The 23,664-nt window shown below is 38.5% G+C and overlaps 1 protein-coding gene across 3 annotated transcripts; it reads left to right on the top strand.

The window, feature by feature from the left end:
* The first annotated feature begins 940 nt into the window (after positions 1–940).
* On the top strand, positions 941–23,226 carry LOC109413918 (class E basic helix-loop-helix protein 23). Of its 3 annotated transcripts, XM_029852890.2 has the most exons (6): positions 941–1,205; positions 12,433–12,762; positions 12,867–13,083; positions 21,186–21,402; positions 22,384–22,647; positions 22,717–23,226. In XM_029852890.2, the coding sequence occupies exons 4-6, from the start codon at positions 21,188–21,190 to the stop codon at positions 22,955–22,957; spliced, it is 720 nt and encodes a 239-aa protein (XP_029708750.1). In that variant the 5' UTR covers positions 941–1,205; positions 12,433–12,762; positions 12,867–13,083; positions 21,186–21,187; the 3' UTR covers positions 22,958–23,226. The 3 variants fall into 3 exon arrangements, with proteins under 3 accessions (XP_029708750.1, XP_029708753.1, XP_029708754.1); XM_029852893.2 differs by lacking the exon at positions 12,433–12,762; XM_029852894.2 differs by lacking the exons at positions 12,433–12,762; positions 12,867–13,083.
* The last annotated feature ends 438 nt before the right edge of the window (positions 23,227–23,664 follow it).

Here is a 23,664-nt window from a genome sequence, read left to right on the forward strand (position 1 = left end):
AGGGAAAAATTTCTACTCAATGACTGAGTTGGCCTTACTCAGAAATCGAAAAATCCTTTGTTTTCTTACTCAGTTTCGGTTAAAAGTGGGACAACCCATTGCCAATGGGTTGTCCCACTTTTAGCCGAAAGTGAGTAAGAAAACAAAGGATTTTTCGATTTCTGAGTAAGGCCAACTCAGTCATTGAGTAGAAATTTTTCTCGGTGTTGTTATCGTTCTTTATAAATATTCCAATCAGAAGCAGCAACACAATCCCGGGGATTTGGCCGTTGCCACAGTGATTAAGTCCTCCTCGTGGGCACAGGGACTGTATAAGTAAGTGCACGTGGAAAGGGGCACTCTCGGTCGGTAGGGGAAAGAGGGGCATAACGCCCCGGCTAAGCATATGTGGCCATAAACCTCAAATGATGCTTATTTTAAGGTCGTATTCTGCCTTGGAGAGCAGTTTACTCCTTTACCTAAGAGACTTCAACTTTTGGCCCGCGTGTCCACAAAATTTCCCATTCAAATAAACAATTCAAAAAAGTGTTACTTTTTAGGTGCCGGAAAACTGCAGGAGGCAAAACGCCTTTTTGGGTGAGGCAAAACGCCCGCTGGCATTTCCCGCTTTGACTTGTTGTGAAATACCAAGGGGCTCCATCGAACTCTTCCCAGCAGCAAATGAAGGAGTAGGAGGCGCGTGGTAGTTTCATGGGTTGGTTCCATATAATCAGCGCGCAATGTCTTAATTTCTGTGCGCTGCAAATTAGGGAATCTTTCCAAATGTGGAAAATCTTCGTTTTTCCCGCTTTTCTTTCGACAACAGCAGCCGTTCTTGGGCTTAACCTGCTCAGTTAGAGTTCTAGTTTGCTTGCATCTAACGGAAACCTCCACAATATGATGAAATCGCGTGAAGGCGTTTTGCCCCCGGGGGGCGTTATGCCCGCAGTTCCCCTACATCGTCGTTCGGAAGCGCGGTCGGTCGGTCGGGTGCGTGGCGTAGCTTTTGTTCACGCGAACTCGCAACTTTGCCATTCGAGTGTATTTGATCAGGAAGATTAATTAATTAAAACAAATAGCAAACTAATTAATTTCGGCTTTCACCATCCCGGACTCCCGAACCATCGCACAGGCAGCGGCCCCTGTTTCGCCCGGCCAAGACAAAAGTAAACCGCGTTTCGGCGAAAAGCGAAATCCTGCGAATTCAAACAGAACTTCAGACAAAGGTAAACAACCCTCATTACTGTTGCAGAGAGATGGAGAGATAGAGAGTCCTCGTCATCCGTGTGTGTATGCGTTTGTTTGTGTGGCCTCTCCCTGGAGCTTTTATTTAAATACCCTCGAACAAACCGACAGATGAATGAACGGGACTGTGAATCGATTCACTTTTGGCGCAATCGAACCTTCTGTGAAAATTTTCTCAGTGGAACAAATTTTCCTAATGGAGTAGAATGTTTCTCAGAAGCCGGCCTTCTGATCTAAGAAAACTTTGACCGAAGTGGGATTTTAAATTAGTCACTACGATCCATGTACACTCCCGATCAAAAATGTGGGGTCATCCCTCAAAAACATAGTAATTTGTTTTCCAAGTTGCATCCGATTTTAAAACTACTATAACTATTTCTAATTAGTTTTAATAAGACTTTTACAGAACTTAGCGGCAAAAAATCATGAAAAATGGTATTTATAGGAGAAGATTCAAGTTTCTTCTTCTTGTTTATCTTTTTATTCCTCTTTTTTTTCTATTTATTTTTTCTAGTTTTTTTTCTCTTCTTCATCATCTCATTTTTGATGTATTTCTTCTTAATCTTCTACTTCTATGTTTTTCCAACTGAGACAGATTGTACTACTCAGTTCAGTGTTTCATGACCACTTCTCCAGCTATTTTAAAGTCTTAAACAATAGTATAGTGAATTTTAACTTACTTTCAATGAAATTATTGGTTTTCGGCAGAACCTTTGCACAGGAAAAAGTATTCATGTAATGTAACTCACATTATGATAATGGAAATTTATGAAGAAACCTTGCGTAACTCATCATGGACTCTTATCGGTTACACGACTACAAGCGGAAATTTACATGATCAAAATTTAATTTTACCAGATGTAAGTAGGCACTAATTCTACACTGCTGAAAAATGTTACATCATATAACCTGTAACAAAAGGACTCCGTCACATTGCACACATTTTTTCATCAGTTTTTATATGTATAGCTTGCCTCCAGTATAAAGCTTGCGTTCAACAATCCATACAAGAAAATATTTAATGTAAAATTCAATGAATTGGGATAAAATTTTATATGTCAAATTTGTTTACATCGGGTGTAATTTTCACAAATTTATGCTGTGTAGCATGATTTCTCGCTGAATTTTATATGTATATTTTTTTCTGTGTGAAAAGCATTTCATAATCTGAAGTTCTGTAGGGCCCATATAGCCGAGGCGGTAAACGCACGGGTATTCAGCATGACCATGCTGAGGGTGACGGGTTCGATTCCCGGTCGGTCCAGGATCTTTTCGTAAAGGAAATTTCCTTGACTTCCTTGGGCATAGAGTATCTTCGTGCCTGCCACACGATATACACATGCAAAATGGTCATTGGCAGAGGAAGCTCTCAGTTAATAACTGTGGAAGTGCTCATAGAACACTAAGCTGAGAAGCAGGCTTTGTCCCAGTGAGGACGTTGCGCCAAGAAGAAGAAGAAGAAGAAGAAGAATCTGAAGTTCTACTAATTTCTGACAGAATTACTGGAAAATAATGTGAAATATGTTCACAATGTTCAGAATGCTTAGAAGAAGCGCTGACAGATTCCAAAAAATGTACGAAATATAAGCAAGTAGGCTGTGGGGCTTATTAAAAAAATTCAAACCGTTGGCAAAGGCGCAAAAATTATTGTTTTCTATAAAAATCTATTTCCACTTATTTCTGGTAGAACTCTCAAAAATGAATATGTGATAGGGAGAGCAGTACTCTGGCAAAATTTCTCTCTCCTAAATCTTAGTTGAAGCATTTTTTTTTCTCTATTCGGAACATAACCACTGCGACCCATATTTGATCTATTGTGGTATATCCCGTGTTCTATGATTGTTACTTCATCACTATTGAGTAGTAATAAAATTTTGTTACAGTAGTCATTTTCAACTGCAACAGGATTCTGATTGATAGGTTCCGCTTTAACACGCTCCTTTTTCAATTAAAATTATATCCCTTAACGAAAAAATCAAGAAATTATACCAATATTGACCATGTGTTTCAACCCTAGTCTTTACTGCCTCAAACCAGTGTACAACGAAAAAAAAATGATTAGGAATACTAATCCAGTTTTCCTTGTTTCACTTTAACAAGGTATTAAATGTATTAAGGACCATTTTTTTTCCTTTAATTATTACTAACATATGCTGTTCCATAGTTGGCAGCAGTTAGGACTAGGGTTCGGTTTGGTAGATCTTTTGCCGCAACGCAAGCCACGCTACGGACTCCATTAAAGATCGTGCATCTTTTAAACCCCCTCATCCATTCATCCATCAGCACGAGTCTCCTGACACCTTGGATTGGGGTTACCTGTTTGGTGGACTTTTACCCCGGAACAGGTGGTCAGTAGTGCTATTCTAAGCCGGAAACTACACGGGCAGTTGAAGCATAAACTCAGCATTCAGGAAAATACCTCTAATTGTTTCTAGCAAAATTTAAAGACGTCATATTGCGCATTTCTCACCCCACTGGACCCCTTTCGCAGTTAGTATAAGTGCAAGATCGTGAATAAAACTGCGATCGAATCGTTTCGGTGTCTTCTGCGCACTTATTCAGCACCTTGTAATGCATAAGTGCGCAGAAGACACCAACACGATTCGATGCTAAATCGCAGTTTTATTCACGATCCCGCACTTATACTAACTACGAAAGGGGTCCAGTGGGGTGGGAAGTGCGCAACAATATTTGAAAAATTTTCAAGTGATATGTTGATAGCATTTCAAATAGTAAATTACCAAACGAATTTAATGCTAATCAAAGCTTATTATATTTACCCAGGTAACCACCCAAGCAACACACATGTTATATATTAGTTACGACAGCGCAAGTTTTGGTTGTATAGAAGTTTATTTGACGTTATTCCAACACAATGTTAGAATTACGTAAAATAAACTTCTATACAACCAAAATTTGCGCTGTCGTAACTTTTATATAACATGTGTGTTGCTTGGGCAATAAGCAGTTAAAATTGCATTTATTTAGCACTATATGCGCCTTTACTGCACGTCATTACATGCTAATCTGCTGTATATGCACCATAAGTGCTAATTAAATGCAAGTTTTGGCCCAATATACGGCTGATCAAATCCTCATTTCAGCCGCTTCATATTCTTCCCTTTCTCTTTCCATTTTTCTCTCACTCTTCATTCTGAAACTTTTGAGGCTGTAATTTTTTGCAGTTGTTTTTGCTGATCCTGCTGAATTTGGGATTCAATCCCTCGATCCTCTGGTTGATGATGGTGCTGAACCACGCTACAGGATAAGCTGTAAATAATCAAATATTGTGCGTTGATTTTTTAATCTATTTAAGGCTTGAGTACCACGCCGGCAGTAATTTAGCTGTGCCCGGACAACGGCTCGGACAAGTGCTTAAAGCAATCTTTGAATTTATTTGGAAAATATCTGTTCTCCCAATGATTTGCTTCGTTCACAGTGGTTCCGCCATAGGTCATTAATCCAAAAATTTGACCTCAGTGAAGCTGTGATATCATTGCGACAACATCAAGTTTAATGCTTTAATAACTAGGATCAATCATTACCTTTGTCAATTGTATGCCGAAACTTTTCTGCAGAGCTCATGAAAGTGGATATTCTTGAGTAGACATTTTATTTGATTTTTTCTAATTTCAGTCCTATGCATTCATTACTCTATTAAAAATAAGTCTCATCCATTCGACATGTATTTAGTTGATTGTGTCCGATTCTTACATAGTTGAAATCGATGTTTATCATAAATTACGATGCTATTCTTTATCATTTTATTTGAATAAGTGTCACTGAATTAGATGCTTTTTCCACAAAGTACAAAAAAACTGGCAATTTTCAACAAGCTGAAAAAAGGTTTCCCTTCCAACCCCTTCGGAAGTTCTTCTGTAAAACTTCCATATAATCATAGGCAATGATTTACTGGCAAATTTAGCTGGAACCGTTTGCAACCAGATTGGTGGTAGTCACTTATGTGTCGTACCTTCAATATATTCAAAAACTAACAAATACCTCCCATATTGCTTTGCAGGGATCACTTTTTCCCAACATTTACAATCTTCATACATCACATTAAGTGTGTTCCCCTATTCTTGAGCAGTTATGACTACCGTGGACCACCTATACTAATTATAGTTTATCCAAATGAGCTAGTAACTCAAACTGCAAAATAATGATTTTCGGCTCCGTAAAGCTAAAAACTCGATTGAGCCCATTTGCAATAAACAATAGAAAAACGCATTTGGAATGCAAATATGCATCAAATTTAGCAGTTTTATCATAAAACTCGAGAAAATCATATTTATGACCGCCCTTATATGGGGCTGTGGGGATATGGGGCAGTGTGCGTTGCCGGCAATAAATGATAGGATCTTCTGCATAATAATGGCTCCTACAGTCGTGGCACATGAATTGAAAATTTTAATTGTGTAGCAGTTTTTGCATCACTAATCTCTCTTGGCAGTCCTATGGCACTTAAGCAGCAGTTGTGATGCTAAAGTTAAAACATATCGAGCATTTGAAATGCTACACAACACCAACAGCTGGGATTTAAATTGCTAAAACAGGGCAATTTAGCAGTCCACCTGAAATACGGCTTATCATTGGTTACCTGGGTAGCAAAGTCATGCGGCCATTAAAACCCTCGTAATAAAGAATGCTTGGAATTTTAATCTAGCAATGTCATTGAGCAACTGAAAATATCTGTGAAATTGGAATTTCATTGGATTGAAGTATTACACATCCAAGAAAATTTTAATGCTTAATTAGATGTTGAATTTCTCGGCTATGCAGTCACCAAACTCCTTGGAATGACAACGGGTTGAATTCACCATGGCAATAAACATTGCCGAATCGCGTTTAGAATTCAGAGTCAAGATTTCGGTTACCACATAATGCAAAATATTTCGTTTTACCAAATCGAATTTGATAGTTTTGAGCGATTTATATTAGGTACGATATTTCCAATACAATGCACCTTCCAAAAGTTGCATGCAAGTTTACATACTGACATAAAATTCTTATATCTATCAAATTTGATTTGGTAAAACGAAATATTTTGCATGAGTCGTTAATTTAGATGTTAATTGACCAATTTATCCTTTGATTGATTCAAAAATATATTTCCATGCTCAATGGCATGCAGTCAAAAAAACCCAAAATCGCATATTTTGCCTTATAAATTGAGGTATAGCTCAAAATTGTGACGTGCTGGAACAAATCTGAGCCCGGATTCGGATTCAGCAGCCCAAAATCTGTCAGAGACACATAAGTTTGCTCTTGAGACAAAAAAATGTTGCGCTGTGTTATTGATGTTATTCCTTTACATGTTAAATGTTAAGTACCACCGGGCAATCTGTACGTTATAACTTTTTTCAAAAGTGTCGGATCACTTTGCGGTCTTCGGCAAAGTTTTTCGGCATATCCTAGGCAATAGTCATTAGTTAGATCGTTTTAAACGAAAAATTTCAACTTATAAGAAAAATGCAGAAAAGCACGTTTTCCCATACTAAATTCCATAAAAATTTCAATTGCAATGCGGAATACGGCGAAGCAACCAATCGCTCCCAAATTTTGCACAGTTGCTTTGGACGCTAAAATGAATCGAAAAAGCTTTGTTCCGAAAAATCGACTTTGTTGACCCAGTCTAGTTCATATACATATTTGAAATGAATCGGGGTCGCCTAATTTTCCGGAAAACTCCAGTGGAAAACCAACATTTTCCACAGACATCAACTACTTTGAAAAATCATAACTCAAGAACGAAGCATCGTAGACACAATGTTTTTTGTGAAATTATAAGAAAATTTTCTCAGCAATGGAAAAAAATACAAAATGAAAATTGTTTTCCACAAAATTTTCTACTGTTGAGGAGAATCGGTTGGAAAAGTCGGAAAAACTATTTTTGCACTCCAGGAAAATTCTAAAAAATATATATATTTTTTAGAAGGGAATTCTTCTTCTTCTTTATGGCGCTACGTCCCCACAGGGACTTGGTCTGCCTCGCTTCAACTTAGAGTGTTCTTTGAGCACTTCCACAGTTATTAATTGAAGGACTTTCTTTGCCTGCCATTGCATGAATTTGAACATCGTGAGGCAAGTACAATGATATGGGGCTGTCCATAAACCACGTGGTCATGAGGGGGGGGGGGGTTTCGGCCAATGATCATTTTGTATGGACAAATAAAAAATTTTGTATGGACAAATGACCACGGGGGGGGGGGGGGGTTGGAAAGTCCCAAAAAAATGACCACGTGGTTTATGGACAGCCCCTATACTATGCCCTGGGAGTCGAGAAAATTTTGCCGACCGGAACGGGAATCGAACCCACCGCCTCCGGATTGGCGATCCATAGCCTTAACCACTAGGCTAACTGGAGACCCCTAGGGAAGGGAATTACATAAGCTATACTCTGTGAAATTTTCAGGATGTGGGTTTTCTCCGTTCCTGGGTTATGACCAGTTATGAGCTATGACCAGACGTACACGGTAACACAAATTTACTCAAATCATGAGTTTAAAACCACGGGCGGGACAAAAGCTCAAAAAAACAAAAATATATATTTTAAATCACAATCAATAATAATGAAAACATCAAAATATGAGTATTCATGGGCCATCTTTTGTTGTTTAAACCAAAAATCTATATGGGGTTTTAGGACCCTATAGGGGCAACTGATTTTGTAATCTCCGGGCTCGTTAAGGCTGTTAACCGGATCCTTTGTACAGTCCAATGAAGCCTTCAACTGATTGTTTCTGCTAGAATATAAAAAAAAAAACAATCCCGAAATTTCTGAGCCCAGAACGTAAATTGATGGTGATGGGTTGTTAAAAAAGGACTGATACTTGCTTCAAAGATTCTCAAATAGAGGTAAGAATTTTCAATTAACCCCGATATCGTAATCTCTCCGTTTTGTCGATGATGGTCTGAATTGACCTTGCTACCTTGCTGCGTTTCTTGTCATTGAAGGAGCGTTTGATAACACATCTTATACTTCAATGAAGAATACTATGTCAATACGTGACATGACGGATGAATTGTTTATTTGAAAGGGTAGGTGTTATCAAAGAGAGATATATCGTCCAACCTTGGCAACTCATCTATTAGTGTTAGACCAATGGAGGCATGCAATCACCTCTATTTTCTCAAAAAACTTGAAGCAGAGGGCTTCCAAATAATTGGCCCTAAACCTAGGCTTTTCGTGATGCGATAAAGAAGGCTTAAATAAACGAAGGAGAAAATTTTTAATAAGCAACAATTCAATACCAACATACAAGAACTCATTTGGAACTTTCAGATAGAGTCAAGTGGGATCTTGGAATAAATCTTGGACAGCAAACTAAACTGGAATTGTCATCTTCAGCAGGTAGTGGCCAATGCTACAAATGCTCTATGGATTAGCAGCAAAACTTTTGGAAAAAATGGGGATTGAAGTCGAAGATGTTCTTCTGGATTTTTTCGGCAGTTGTGAGACCCAGACTTACCTATGCGTCACTGGTCTGGTGGCCAAAAACTAATGAAAGGCTAGAAAGAAACTTGAAAAACTTCAAAATTAGCTACTCTTCCAATTACTGGAGCAATGCAAAGTACACCATCCAAAGCCCTCCCAAGCAACACGACTTTTTTCAAAGCCAGTAACAGTAACCTCAGTGCAATTTATTCACTGTCCCAATTATAGACGATAGAACACAATTGTTTCTTCTTTGAAACACAAAAAGCGCAGATTCTGAATTGTTATACAACTTGAATGAGAGGGAATGATGAAGAAAAGGAAAAAATATTTTGTCGAGACTTGAACCAGGGACACCAGGAGTATTAACTACTTATCTTACACTACATCAAACGCTCTATTGAAGAATTGCTGCTCAACACACCATAAAAGCTACTGAAGTTACTCGTTACTCCGTTGCACCTTCTTTGTCACAAGTTTGAGAACTGTCAAAATTAAGACGAGCAAGTTTTTCGCAATACATTTGGAACATAATCTGAACAATTAACTAGAGTGACTGTAACATAGCACATTTACGGCAACTCAATTGACAAGATGGAAGTTGCGTGTGTTTTCAGTGCAACGCATGCAGACCAAAGCATAGAAAGCCACATTTTGGATGATGTTGCAGGTGGTGCTTGGGCTACACATTTTGTTCAATTAGAAGCTGCAAAGAGTGCTTTAAAGGTCAAGAACTACAAACTTCTTTGAAGGTGACCCGAAAGGGCATCTATGTAAGTATTCTAAAAACAATCAGTATCGACTCTTTTATCACAGATAATGGTGATTGGATGAGCAGAAAGTACAATTTCAAACACTCTTTTGAAGTGATTAATCCTGGGTGAAATCTGTGAACGGATGGGGCCCAGAACTACAACCAGGATCGATCGTGTTCTACACTGACCACACTTTTGTTCTATATGCTCCATTTTGAAAGAAATGGGTCATTTCCTGAAAACGACCCCTAAATATCAGTTTTTTCATTGTAACTTTTTTCAGACATTTTTAGGAATTTTCAAATGTTCTACAAACTTATTATATATGATAAAATGCATGTTTTCTTTAAAGACGACAAAGTTCTATCTTCAATACTTTTTGAGTTTTTTGAAAATTTCAGTTGCGAACTAAAATATTTCATAGCTCAATTTTACTGTCAAGGAAGCAAGTGTCCAGCCTGAGTTGAAACAAAATTTACACCTATTATAAACTTCTTTCATATTCAATTGAAAAATCTTGCCCCATTTTGCCTCTGTAAATGTCACAAAACCGTAAAAAAGACTACTCTTCAAAATAAATTATTGAATATCTCAAAAACTATCAAAGATGCAATGTTGCCGTGTTCAAAAGAAACACGTATTTTGTCATACTAAATAACTTTGTAGAACATTTGAAAATTCCCAAAAATGTCTGGAAAAAGTTACAACAAAAAAAAACAGATTTTAAGGGGTCATTCACAAATAATGGCCCATATCTCTAGAAATTAAGCAGATAGGGCAAAAATTTGTTCGGCAAGTTTTCTCATAATGACATTTTCTACAACTTTGCTGAAGACATAAACACGCTATCTTCACTTATGAAAAAAAATGAATTTCTATCTCACTTTTAAGTGGATTAATCACATTCGTGATACTTCCAAAAGAAGGGCTCTGATATACCAAACAACTTCTTCGAAGACACCAAATCTCTAAAATCAATTTTTCATGCCCAAAACAATTTCGATCACGAAATTGGGCCTTTGGAAACAGTGTGTGACGGTTCGAAACTGAACGACCAAGTTGGTGCAGATGTGACTAGCCCAGGGATTCAATCCTATGGGCAAATGGCCAACTGTTTTTCAAGATGCAAATTCAGGCAATTTTAGAGATATTTAAATATTAGCATTATGTCTGATAGCCAAGCAGCTCTAACTGCTGGGATTTTTTTTTTTAATATCGTACAAATTGGGCCGAAGTGTTTCAGATTTTCATGAAACTTTTTCCACAGACAGGGCTCATGGAAATATGAATAAAAAAAATAGAGAATAATTCATTTTCCGCTAACACTACTTACTTTGAAAAATCATAACTTAAGAACGAAGCATCGTAGAAACCAAGTATTTTTTTATGAAAATTTTCCGAAGAACCCAAAATATATGAACTGAAAAAGATTTTCACAAAATTTTCCGCTGTTTAGAAAATTCATAAAGAAAAGCCGGAAAAAAACTATGCCCGAATTTTCATTCCAGTTACTTTTACTATGTTATTTTCATTCGTTCCTGAGTTATGGCAAGTTTTGTGAAAAATGACCATATCAGCCTTTTCTTTGAAACCCCATATTTCAATTGAAGCATTGGAAAACCCATTTTTTTTTTCAAAGCAATTGCAAATTTTCAAAAATATATTAAAAAAAAGATATGGGATTGGTTTTTTGGTTTTAATAAAGTATAAGCTTCATGAAACATTACACCGTTAAAAAAAGCTGGAAAAACTGTTTCTGCCTCAATTTTCCATTGTACTTAAAAGGGATTTTTTTTCTTTTGTGTGCAACAAATAAACTTTTTTATTATTATTTCGTACTTATACTTCATTAAAACCAATCCCATGTCTTCTTTCAGATATTTTTGAAAATTTGCAATTGCTTTGATATAAAACTTTATTTTTCCGTTGCTTCGATTAAAATATGGGTTTACATGCCAAAATGTTTGGGATAGGCAACTTTTTTTCTCCCACAAAAAAATTTAACATGCTGTAAGTTTTCATAAAGTGCATCAATAAATCTCTAATTTTGACTGTTGGTCAACCTATTATATGTGCATCATTTTTACAAGTTTGGGCTCGATTGATTTTTCGCAAAGTTAGGACAGTTCGGGTAAAACACTATTATTTAGACAACTAATTTTTAAACTGTCATATCTCGGAAACCAGTGAACCGAATTGAATGAGTTTTTCAACGATCATAAACAATATATTAATACTTAATACGACGTTATAAAATGTATTATTTTCTCACGGCGAATTAAGTTATACCGGGTTGAAATTTTTACCCATATAGAGCAAAATAAGTCAAATTTACAATATCACACAAAAAAATACTAAATGTGTTCTTTCTTCAATCTAAATAGGCTCTAATATAGCTGATTAGAGATAACAGAAGTGGAAATTCTTTGAATATTAACACTAAAATTTATTGACATTGATGTAAAAAAATACATTTTTTCGAGAAAAATCCAAAAAGTGTCAATCCATGATAACTTTTTTCAACGTTCAAAAAGTACCTATGTTTTAATAGTTTGTGAAGGATATACATATTGATAGTGTACGTTCAAAAATTCATTCAATTCAATTCACTGGTTTCTGAGATATGACAGCTCAAAAATGAGTTGTCTAAAAAATAGTGTTTTACCCGAACGGCTCTAACTTTGCGAAACATTAATCAATCGAGCCCAAATTTGTACCAATGATGCACATATAATAGGTTGACGAACAGTCAAAATTTAAGATTTTAAGATGCACTCTATGAAAAGTTATAGCATGTTGAACTTTTTTGTGAGAAAAAAAAAGTTGCCTATCCCAAACATGTTGGCCACCCCCTGTACATAGCATGTGCGTGGTGTTGCAAAGGGTGGCCGAAGACGCGACTGTTCGAGGGCTAATACTAGTTAGTCTGACTATGTCCATTTTTGCTCCAGTGACACCAATACCTTTCCTTTGAGTAAAACAAATCACAGCACGGAACTACCTCCATGTTCACAGAATCCGGGCCCTTTAGAGACCAAACTGTTGGCAGCGCCATCAACGAGAATTGGACAGGAATTACGGCGGGACAACGAAAGACGACCAACGACAACTTTGTTCATACCGCACCATACCCAGCCCACCCATCGGCGGTGGTGATCGGTGTAGTCAGTGGGTTCCAGAGCGAGAGAGAGCAAACCGCAGAATCACAATCGTCGTCGGCAGCCAGTAGTCGATAGCGGTTGTTGTTTTCGAACGCATTCGACCACGAGAACTTTTCTGCTTGTCGTCAAGGGAAAATTTCTCCAATAAGCCAGAAGTTGATGGTACAAACTTCAACTCCACAAGGTTGGTTGTCGGGTGGATTGTTTCTGAAGTTTTCGAGTGCTTTGCGGTCGCTGAAACATTGAGTGATTTTATCGGAGATTTCTTTTCTCTACCTTTCCAACTAGAGATAAAGTTGCCAGCATCCAAAAAGGACACGCAAGGGTGACGGCACAGCATCAAAGGGGAACCGAAGCAGGAAAATTGATTTCCATGGAAATTCTCTCTTCATCACAGTTTATCTGTTGTTCGCACTGAAGCTCCACTGCGCCAGGAGCAACCTCGTGGAAAAACCAATCACCGACCGAATCGACGAGTGGGATTTAATCAAACGAACGCTGAAAGGTATGTACGTACATTCGGATAACCGGTTTTTCTTTGGCACGTGTGTTTGTGTGTCTGTTCGCGCCTCACATGTTTGTGTGAAGTGTCATCTAGATCTGTGCATGGTATGCACAGAAAGGACGAATTCTTCTATTCAATTTCGGTGAACCATCTGATTGTTTCCCCCTCTCCATGGAAGCATCTTTCTCTCTGTGTGTGCTCTTCTATGGAGCTGATGATAGCATCGTAATCGATTTGATGCTGGACGGGAGGTAAGGGTCCTTGCGTAAGGATACGGTATTCGAGAGCCTCTGGTGGCCAATTTGGGAAGCTTTGTGGCAAAGTGCTGCTATCTATGTTGAACTGTGGTAAACAATTGAACATTCTGTTTGGAAATTGTGAGTGCTATGCATTTTAAGACATCCTTTTTGTTTGTTATCAAATCTGAAGTGTGGTGAAGTTACCGGTTACCTTCTTTTTACACTTTTTCGTGGTTTTTCAACTTTATGACATTATAACTCGAAGAGTAGTGAATAAATTTCCACAATTTTTACACATAATAATCGTGAGCATGTATGCAGGATGTATGCAAAATTTGAACTAAATCCATCAATAAACAAAAAATTAATATAGAACCGGTGGGGGCTACTTTGGACATTTTCAACTATAACAAAACCGCATTTAAAATTCTAGGTTATTTAGAAAAGTACTTTTAACCAATACTGTACTGTATACTATATAATACATAATTTCAATAAATATATGCTTTTTTAGATGGTTCTGTGCTACCTTTGGTATTATGAGCAGCGTGATATTGTAATGTAGACAGCCTTTAAAAAGAGACCATCAATCCTTCAATTAGGTTAAACGGTAATTTATAATGTACAACGATACAAATATTCGATTGTGCTACGTTGATACATTTTCAATAAATTGATCAACCCTTTGAAATATATGAACTGTAGAAACAATTATAATTATAAATATTGTTTTGGTTTATTCGATGTTCTTTCGCGTCCTGACAAGCAATAAAGGGTCTGTTTGAAAAACAATTTTAACTAAATGAAGGGGAATATGTTGCTTCATAATATCCCCGAACCATATTTTGAATTTGAAAAATCCATATTCAAAAGTGATCAAAGTAGCCCCGCATTTCAAAAGTAGCCCCGCACGACGGTAAATTTCATTTATTGTGATATTTAATTTATCAATAGAAACTATGAAGAAAATCTTCTTATAAAAGCCAATAGATAAGCTAAGTATATACATTTAGCATCATTTTTGAATCATACTGAAAACAATCTTGTTAGAAATATTTCAAACTTACAATAAAAAAAAATCCGCTATCCACAAGAAATCTGCCAGGAATCAATGCAAACAATCTAGATAAGTTTACCAGGAATTAACAATTACATTACCATAGTATTGACAAGAATTTCCACAAACTGCTCAAGATCTCGCCATAAATCGGAAAAAAATCTTGCTTAAAATTTCCTGAGAATATCACCAGCAATGTATTATTGGAAATAAAGACACTTTTTCACAAACCTCAAATGTAGCTATTTTTGAAACCTCTTAGCAATTTATATACAAAAAGTCCACCGCAAGGAAAAAGGTCTGAAAACTTTCACCATTAAATGATAAGTTATCAAATTAAATACCGTACAACAGGATGACTTTGAATTTCAGGAGTTCTATGCAAGATTGCTCCTGGAGTTTTTTCTGGGATTTTTTCTTTATGGGATCCTTCTAGGAATCCTACAAGAACTTCTTTCAGAATTCCTCCATAAACTTTTCGGGATTTTTCCCATTCTTTCAGGAACTACTTCTGGGACTCTTCAAGAACCTTTTCGGGATTCCTCCAGGAACTACTTCCAGGATTCTAACGGGGTCTTATCAGAAAATGCTTTTGGGTTTTTGTTTCGGGAGAAAACTGGGCAATCTGACCGACACTGGCACTTTTCGGATGCACTTTCGAAACTTGTCCTTCGACCGACCGAAGCGAAACGCACACTTCACTGCTTGGTAGCTTTTATTGAACTGATGATACTATAATGTGATGTGATGTTCTTCTGTATTGTGTTTGTATTAATTCGATGTTTTGTTGACGCAAGGTTGATATACAAAGGTGATAAATTCAGTGTAGTGTGTATTTGAATAAATGTTTACAAATTCTTGAGTATGGGTGTGTCCTTGACAATTTTTTTAGGAACTCTTTCCCAGGATTCCTCTTGGAACTCTTTTCTGGTTTCCTCCAAGAGTTCCGTTTCCTGCAGATCCTTCTGGAATTCCTGTGGAAGCTCATTCTGGCATTCTTTCATATGTTTCTAATGAAAGTCCTTCAGGAGTTTATTGGAGAGTATTTTGAGAAATTCCTCCTGCAGCTTTTGTTTATAGAATTCCTTATTAAATTCCTACAGGATTTCCTTGAGGGAAAATTCCAGTAAGTTCCTACTGTTTTTTTCTCAAAATCTATTAGGAGATTCTCGGATGGAACTCCTGGTGGATTCTTGGAACTTCATGAAAAATCCTGGAAAAAAACCCTTGAATTTTCAGATTTCTCAGAAGGAATCCTGGAAGGATTTCCTCAGATGGAACTTATTAGGAATTTCAGAAGAAATTTCTGGAAGGACGTCAGAGGGAACTTCAGTAGGAACCCCGAAAAAAATCTCGGATATAGCTCCATGAGAAATCACAGAAGGAAATCCTAGAAGGACCCTTGGAAAAAATATGGAGAAACCATCGAAAGAATTTCCGGAAGAATTTTAGGAAAAAATCTTGGGGTAATCTTGTAAGGAGTAATCCCTCAAAAGAAAATTCGGAAGAAGTTTCCAAAAAAATCCTGGAACTCCTGAAATAATCTCAGTAGGTATTCCTGAAGCAAACCAGAAAAGAACCTCTGGAAAAATCCCGTTAGTACTTCCTGAAGGAATCCTGGCAAGAGCTCTTGAAGGAATCTCAGACGGCATCTTTTTTTAATCTCCGTAGGAATCTCATTAATGAGTCTCTGGAAGCCCCTCAAGAAACTTCTGCAGGAGTCCTGGAGCAAATTTGTGGATACACCACAAAAGATTCCTGGGATTCCTTTGGTATACCAAAAGGACCTCCTGGAGGCGTTTCACCATGCCATGATCAAGTCATAAGCAGTGTTGGTAAACTCACACTCAAAGCACACTCATGAACCGCTCCAGCGTGAGCAAACTCGCGCGCGATTCTGTTTCATTAAAAATCTTGCTCTCACGAGTCAAGTGCCGAATTCTCGTTCGCTTGTAAAACGAATCTAAATCAATTTTAACGGCATTCAATGTTCTTGTACGCTAGATTTTCTTTTGCTCTATCATATTATCCTAAAAACTTCGAGGTAAATAATAATAACAACAAGAAATAAAGCAATGAGTGAAATCACGAGTCAACTCATGCATGATTATTTCAGCGGTGAGTTTGGCGACTCAAGAATCGCGCGCGAAACAACTCAATCATGAGATTTGAGAATTTTAGTTTTTACCAACACTGATCCTAAGTCAGCACATTTCTCACGCTCGCAAACCCCATGATTTGAATTAATCCCTTTGGAGTCGGATAATTTCGCCACTGCTGCCGCAACCACGCTGGCCTCGAATACATTTGATATGCTCGGTTTCATCGCCGACCCCTCCGGCTCCAAAGGGTAAAATCAAACCACCCATGACTGGAGAAACTATTCAGTAAAGTCAAAAAGCTGATTAGATTTTTCTAAGTCTGACCCCTATGTCATACTTTTTGTATTAGGTCTCACCAAGTTTAGGATGGATCGTCACGTTTTGCAAAACCCCCTTCCCCCTTAAATCGTGACGTAGTTTGTGCACGGTCCCAGTGGGGAGGGTGCAAGAAATAATTGGAAGTTTTAGGAGAGGGGAGTACATGTTTCAACGAGAGTTTCAGAGGATATTTATGGTTGTTAATGACGGTTGATGCGGACGAAGGGAAGGATGAAGGAGACTGCCACGAAGTGTTTAAGTGGATATTAGGCTTTGTTTGATTGGGGCATAAGGTCAGGAGAGGTCCAGGAAAGTTTCAGCAGATCTACGTACTTTATCAATGGGTTTTGTAATTCTTCGGCTGATGCGCAGCATTCCATAGGTCTCAAAAAAATGGTTCAGTAGAGTAGTTATGTCCGAAAGCTCTCGCGAAATAGACTTCACGATCTACAAGCATAAATTATATTTACAGCGCAAAATCCTACAGGTTTATAAGGCAATATGGTTTTGTTGAGAACTCATTTTTAAGATGTTCTTGGTCCTCGGTAAGTAAAGGCCTTTTGATTTACATGCATTATCAATGGGTTGTTGCTGAATTTTTGGAGCGGTGCACCAATCAAATTTTTTGTCAATTTGAATTACCCAAAATGGTCAAAAATAAAGTTTTAATTAATTTTGCCTCCTGAGGGGGTGGTCGTGGGTACCGACTTACGTCAAATCCCATATACACCCAACCTGGTACGGTCAGGGCGCTAACAGTGAACACCCTAATTTTTTGAAATGTGCACCACGTGGGTGGTGGTAATAGTCACATTAACCCTTTAACATGGGAATTTTGAAAAAAAAATCGTTTTTGACTTTGGTAATAGTCACATTAACCCTTTAACATGGAAATTTGGAAAAAAAAAAGGTTTTTGACTTTAAAATAAAACTCCTTAATCATCGACTAACCGTGACTAAAGAGGACAAAGGGCTGAGCAACATCCAGCACGATGGTGTAGGGAACTAGTTTTCAAAGATATTCTAGATCATCTAGGAGCTTCCTCAAGTAAAGGTCTTATGATCTACCAGCGTAATCGATGGACTGATGTTATCTTACTAATACAGTTCAATATCCTACAGGTCAATGGGCCTTGTTTTGTAAAGAGCAAAAATTTCAAATATTCTAGGTCATTTAAGAGCTTCCGTGAGTACATACCTTAAGATCTACAAGCGTAATCGATGGGTTGTTGTTAAATTACAGATACGATGCAACGTCCTCAAGATCCTTGGAACAATGTTCTGTAATGAACTAATTTCAAAAGACATATGTACTTCATCGATCGATTGTTGTTACATTACTGATGCGATGCAATGTCCTACAGATCAATAGAGCATTGTTCGGTAAACAAATAATTTCTAAAAAATGGTATAGATCCTTCAAGAATTTCCTCAAGTGAAGGTCGTATGATCTACAAAGGTAACCAATGCCGATGGTTTTTTTCTTATTTAGCTGATTCGGTGTTAGAGCCATTCAGATGTTAATTCCTAAAACTTAAATGATTTGGGCCTGGGCATGGGCCTTACCTATTCAAAGTTGCAAGGAAAGGTTTATTTGGATAGGTGTAAACTTTGTAAAAAGTCGCGGTTTCCCATATATTGCAGAATATTTGATGCAGTAATTGTGCAGATACTATGGAGTTAGTTTTGAGCATCTCAGCTGATATGCGATCGACCCCCGATGCTCTGTTCGATTTCATGCTACGGATCGCTGTATCTAGTTTCTATCTCCTGCACTGATGGAGCTTCGGTGTTGACTCGGGTAATGCGTCGAGCTGGTCGAATCCTTGGCGGATCATGCTGAGGTGTTGATGGCGTGGCTGACACTTAAGAATGGTTTCCAAAGTGCTCGAACCAGTGTTTCAATTGGTCAGCCGGTCGGTCAATAACTGTCCAGACGTGTCTCTCACGGGCATCGTAGCCTTGATCGTAGCATTTATCTTAGTCCCACTAAGACGACAAAAGACGTCGTAGAGGAGACGGATGTCGCCGGTCTTTGCGGCCTTCTCGCCTTTGTCAGCTAGGGAATTCGCCTACGCTATTTTGTCCCGCCTACATGAGCGTTTCACTACCTTCTCGAGAGCCGAATAGCGCTGACGGGCTACGGCTTTGGCTTCTCGTGTTTTCGCTCGCTCTATCGCGGCTTTGACATTCCTTCGCTCCTCTATCTTCCTCCAGATATCATCTGTGATTCACTGCTTTCTCCGGGTGCGTAGCTCACCCAAATTATTCTCGCCGTTTTCGATGAAGGTGTGCTATATGGCGCTCCATCAATCTTCTACGCTTCCACCTTACGGAAGATCCGCAGCACGGTTCTCTAGGTCCCCGACGAAATGCCTTTCCACCGCAGCGTCTTGCAGTCGGCGTGTGTTGAATCGTCGCCCGATTTTGGATGATGACGATCGGACGCAATGTCGGCGCTACGTTTGTTCCGCACATCAAGAAGGCTCCGTCTCCATTTTCGGCTGATGCAGATGTGGTCGATTTGATTTTCCGTGACGCCATCACGGGAAACCCATGACACTTTGTGCAGTGGTCGATGAGGAAAGAGCGATCCCCCAATCACCATATCATTGTTGCCACAAAACTCTGCAAACAGCTTTCCGTTTTCGCTCATTTCTCCGAGACCATGGCGTCCCATGATGTGCTCATAGTCCGAGTTGTCGGAACCAACCTTCGCGTTGAAGTCGCCCATGAGGATCCTGATATCACCTTTCGGAGTCTTGTCCACGACAGCATTCATTTGGCTGTAAAACTTCTCTTAGTCTTTCTCTTATTCGTTTTTTTTTAATCTGTGTTTAACTTCATGAGCGCAGTGTGAGCGTGAGCGCTGAGCGGGAAACCAACTCCACGGTGCACTATGGGGCGGCCCCATACAAACAGGTGGCCAAAAATATTTTCGCGTCAATTTTATAATGTCTTACACCTATTCGTAGGGTTTATGCCTGAAATACATAAAAACATGTTGAACAGGTTGTTTCAAAACGACAGTTTCAAACAGCATGAAATTACAAGGGCATTGTATACTTTTAGGCGTTTAAGGATTTCGGTTCCTATTTTTTACAAAGTGAATTCCAATTCCTAAAAACCCGCTTCGCTAAGAGATCCAAGACCAGATTTAGACTGAATTATGATTGATCTTCTGATAAAAGTGGCCATGACGACCAAATGTTTCCTCAGAGGTATTTAATGTCCAATAGGGTGATTTTATGTAGCAATATCTCAATCATCGCCGACAACATGATTGGAATTGCAGAATAGCAGCTAGTAGCAGCCAAATTTGATTTCAATGCCTTCCAGGGATCCTAAACAAAGACATAAAAGTAGTCCCGAAGCGAAACTTTTTTTGTATGGAACGGTTTGTATGGGAAAATTTTTATTTTTTTGATGTGGCATCATTTAATAGTTTTACAATCAACATTTCTACGTCTGAAACGTCATTTGATAGGTTTATAAGCAAGCTTTCAGGAACTACTTTAAAATTTTGACATTTTTCATTAAAGCCGAAGATATGCTAAGTTGAGCATTTCATTAATTTTACCAAAAAATGGCAATGGTCTCATTCTGCTGCCAATTTCTCGATAGGTATACGGATTAGCAAACTAATATTCTAGGGTTTACTGGTCCAAGTGGTCTATTTAAAACTACCGAACCTGAATCGCAAAATGAGCAAAGCGTGTTCACCTCGTAGACCAGAGTATAGCATAATTTGACCCGATGCCAATCTGTGTTCTTCAAAGTTCGGCCAGTCGCACAGTCCTAGCATCTTAAGCTTCATACGGCATGCCTCATTGGCTAATTGTGCCAGTTTACCCTGCTGGGCTAGGGTTAATACATTCCAAATTTCAATTCTTTTCTGTCGTTTGTTAAAATTCGTTGCAGTTGAATCCGTTCATAATATTTCATATTCGGCTCTGCAACGGTTTGTGGGTTTCGGGAACAGTGGATTATTGGCCCTATCCACCGTGGTGAAGCTGCTAGCTTAGGTATAGCTTCCGGTGCAGAAGCATTTCATACTCATCCGCTGGATACTAGAACAGACGATGTTTGAGCTGCCCCTTCTTGGTGAACAGACGCTTGAGACGTACCAATTCTATCTAGCTGAAGTCATAAGGACAACAGTGCCTAGGCTGCACTACAAGCTAGGCATTCAACTCTGAGCTGGCGGTCTTTGTCATCCCTTGACCCGTGGAAACATGAAGTGGGAACATGTGGCGATGTTGGACGCTCTCCTTCTCGACGCACCGTTTTGCAGCCCGAGTATATGATACCTTGAATGAAGTTGCTTGAATCAAGCAGCAATGACGTCTACTGAAAAATACGTGTCAATCTCTTTTTTTTTCACAGCTATGGATCCTCATAACCCGTTTGGTTTTCATCTAGGACCTCCAGCCGCCTCCGTCCATACTCACCACCCAGAACCCACTCCAAGTCCACCACAAAGCGTCCCTGGAAGACGTACACCTCTGGGAACGGTGGGCCTAGGTGGATTCTATGCTCAACCCCATGCAGGCAGCTCTGCAGCACTCACCGACGAAAACCGTCCATCCGGAAGTGCTGAAAGGTAATCTTAGCAGAAACGCATTTGATTCATAATTACAGGGGATACTCAAAATAACTGGGACAGGTAAAATTTTCACTTTTTAAGAAATGTTCAAATCGCTGTAACTTTTCGAAAAGGGCATCAAATATTCTCAAATTTTCACTGTAAGTTCATCAACTAGTTGTGTACGAGTGGGCAAAATTTGGGAAGGATCGGGCCATTCCACACAAAGTTATAAAGGTTCTAGAAAAAGGTATAATTTTCCGATAGCCAATTTTGAGCTGTTATATCTCCGGATTCAATGAACCGAATGCAATGAAATTTTGATCATTTATGACTCATATAATGAGCTATTAAAAACATTTGACTAAACTTAAAATTCTTCACACGAAAGAAAATTATTTCGATTAGATTATTTTTCTAATATAACACCAATTTTTCCAAAACTTTATCATCGTTTCAAAATTCAAGAGAGTAGTTATAGTTCATTTAAATTCCTTCTAATTAAATTGAATATATTTATGTTTCAAAGAAAAGCAACCAAATAGCCTTCATTAAATTGAAAAAGTAATGGGATGCATATGAAAAATAGATAAATTTACTGAAAAAACCTGGAATAAATGAAATCGCCATAACTTTTTTTCTTATTAATAATTTCAAATTAAGTCAACTGTTTTTCAAAGTTCATTATTTAAGTCATAAATGATCAAAATTTCATTGCATTCGGTTCATTGAATCCGGAGATATAGCAGCTCAAAATTGGCTATCGGATGATTATACCTTTTTCTAGAACCTTTTTATCTCTGTGTAGAATGGCCCGATCCTTTCCAAATTTTGACCACTGATACACAACTAGTTGATGAGCTTACAGTAAACATTTGAGAATATTTGATGCCCTTTTCGAAAAGTTACAGCGAGTTGAACATTTTTTGAAAAGTGAAAATTTTGCCTGTCCCAGTTATTTTGAGTATCCCCTGTACATAAATCTTATTCCTGTTCAAGTCATTTCAGTGCAGCGGTCCACCATCAGGCTCCAACAGGACCCGGTGGCAAGCAAAAGAATCGCCAGGGAAAATCCGTTCGTTTGAATATTAATGCCCGTGAGCGACGACGGATGCACGATTTGAACGACGCACTCGACGAACTACGCAGCGTGATTCCTTATGCGCATTCGCCCTCGGTGCGGAAGCTGTCCAAGATTGCCACCCTGCTGTTGGCGAAGAACTACATTCTCATGCAGGCCAACGCACTGGACGAACTGAGAAGGTAGGTATCATCGAAAATGTTTCCACAAATCAACTAAATTTCAAAATCCTAACCAAAATTTCTTTCCAGATTGCTAGCTTACATCCAAAGTGCCGCCGGAGCGGGTGCTCCAACCGTAGACTTACGGACAATGCCCTCGGCACTGAAGCTTCAACAGTTGCTGCAGACTCCCCAACAGGAGCTGCAACAACAGGCTCAACAACAACTGCAACAGCTACAGCAACAGCATCAGCAGCAGCAGCAACAACAACAGGCAGCACAGCAATCTCACCAACAGGCGGGAGGTCCACCACCGAATTCAAATCCCTGAATTGCAATTGAAATTTGAAATTCTCCCAATATGCCAAGCAGAATCGCAATTATTTAAACACGCTGCAACCAATTTTATCCTAGTCATGGAAACGAAATATTCGAATTATTTTAAAGACGAATTGAACTATACCTCTAGAATGTCACAACAACGCGTAGCAATAAGTTTCTATACTAGTCAAGTTTTTGTAACACAACTGCAACGTCGTAGTCAAGTTATGAATGTACTACATATTTTGAGCATTCAATAAAGCATAAAGTAGTTTTAGACGGACAGTGCTGTTTTTTTCTGGTTAAGAATTTGTATTTTATCATAACAAGAACTTCAAACACCACCTCAATTTTCAATATTATCAGGTGAAAGCCAAACTAATAACTTGCGGGACCATTATTCAACAACCATTACATTACATTGCATTCTTATACTTATGACACACATGTGATACAAGAATCACTGTACGATTGCGCTTGAAATGAGTGCCATACTGAAAATTCTCTCAGTTCAAGTCAGCCTTGTTAGAATTTTCTTGACACTGCGTACCGTTGTACAGGAATCACACTCGTATCACATGTCTGTCCGGGGTATTACTATTCATGTCACCGACAACGGTTTTCACGTCATGCAGCGAGCAACCATACCGTATGTTTGCTCTAACTGCACAACAAAGTTCCTGCAACGCTGCAACGCCACGATGTCGAAGATGCGGG

This window comes from Aedes albopictus, chromosome 2 (assembly GCF_035046485.1).
Source record: "Aedes albopictus strain Foshan chromosome 2, AalbF5, whole genome shotgun sequence".
Taxonomy (NCBI): Eukaryota; Metazoa; Arthropoda; class Insecta; order Diptera; family Culicidae; genus Aedes; species Aedes albopictus.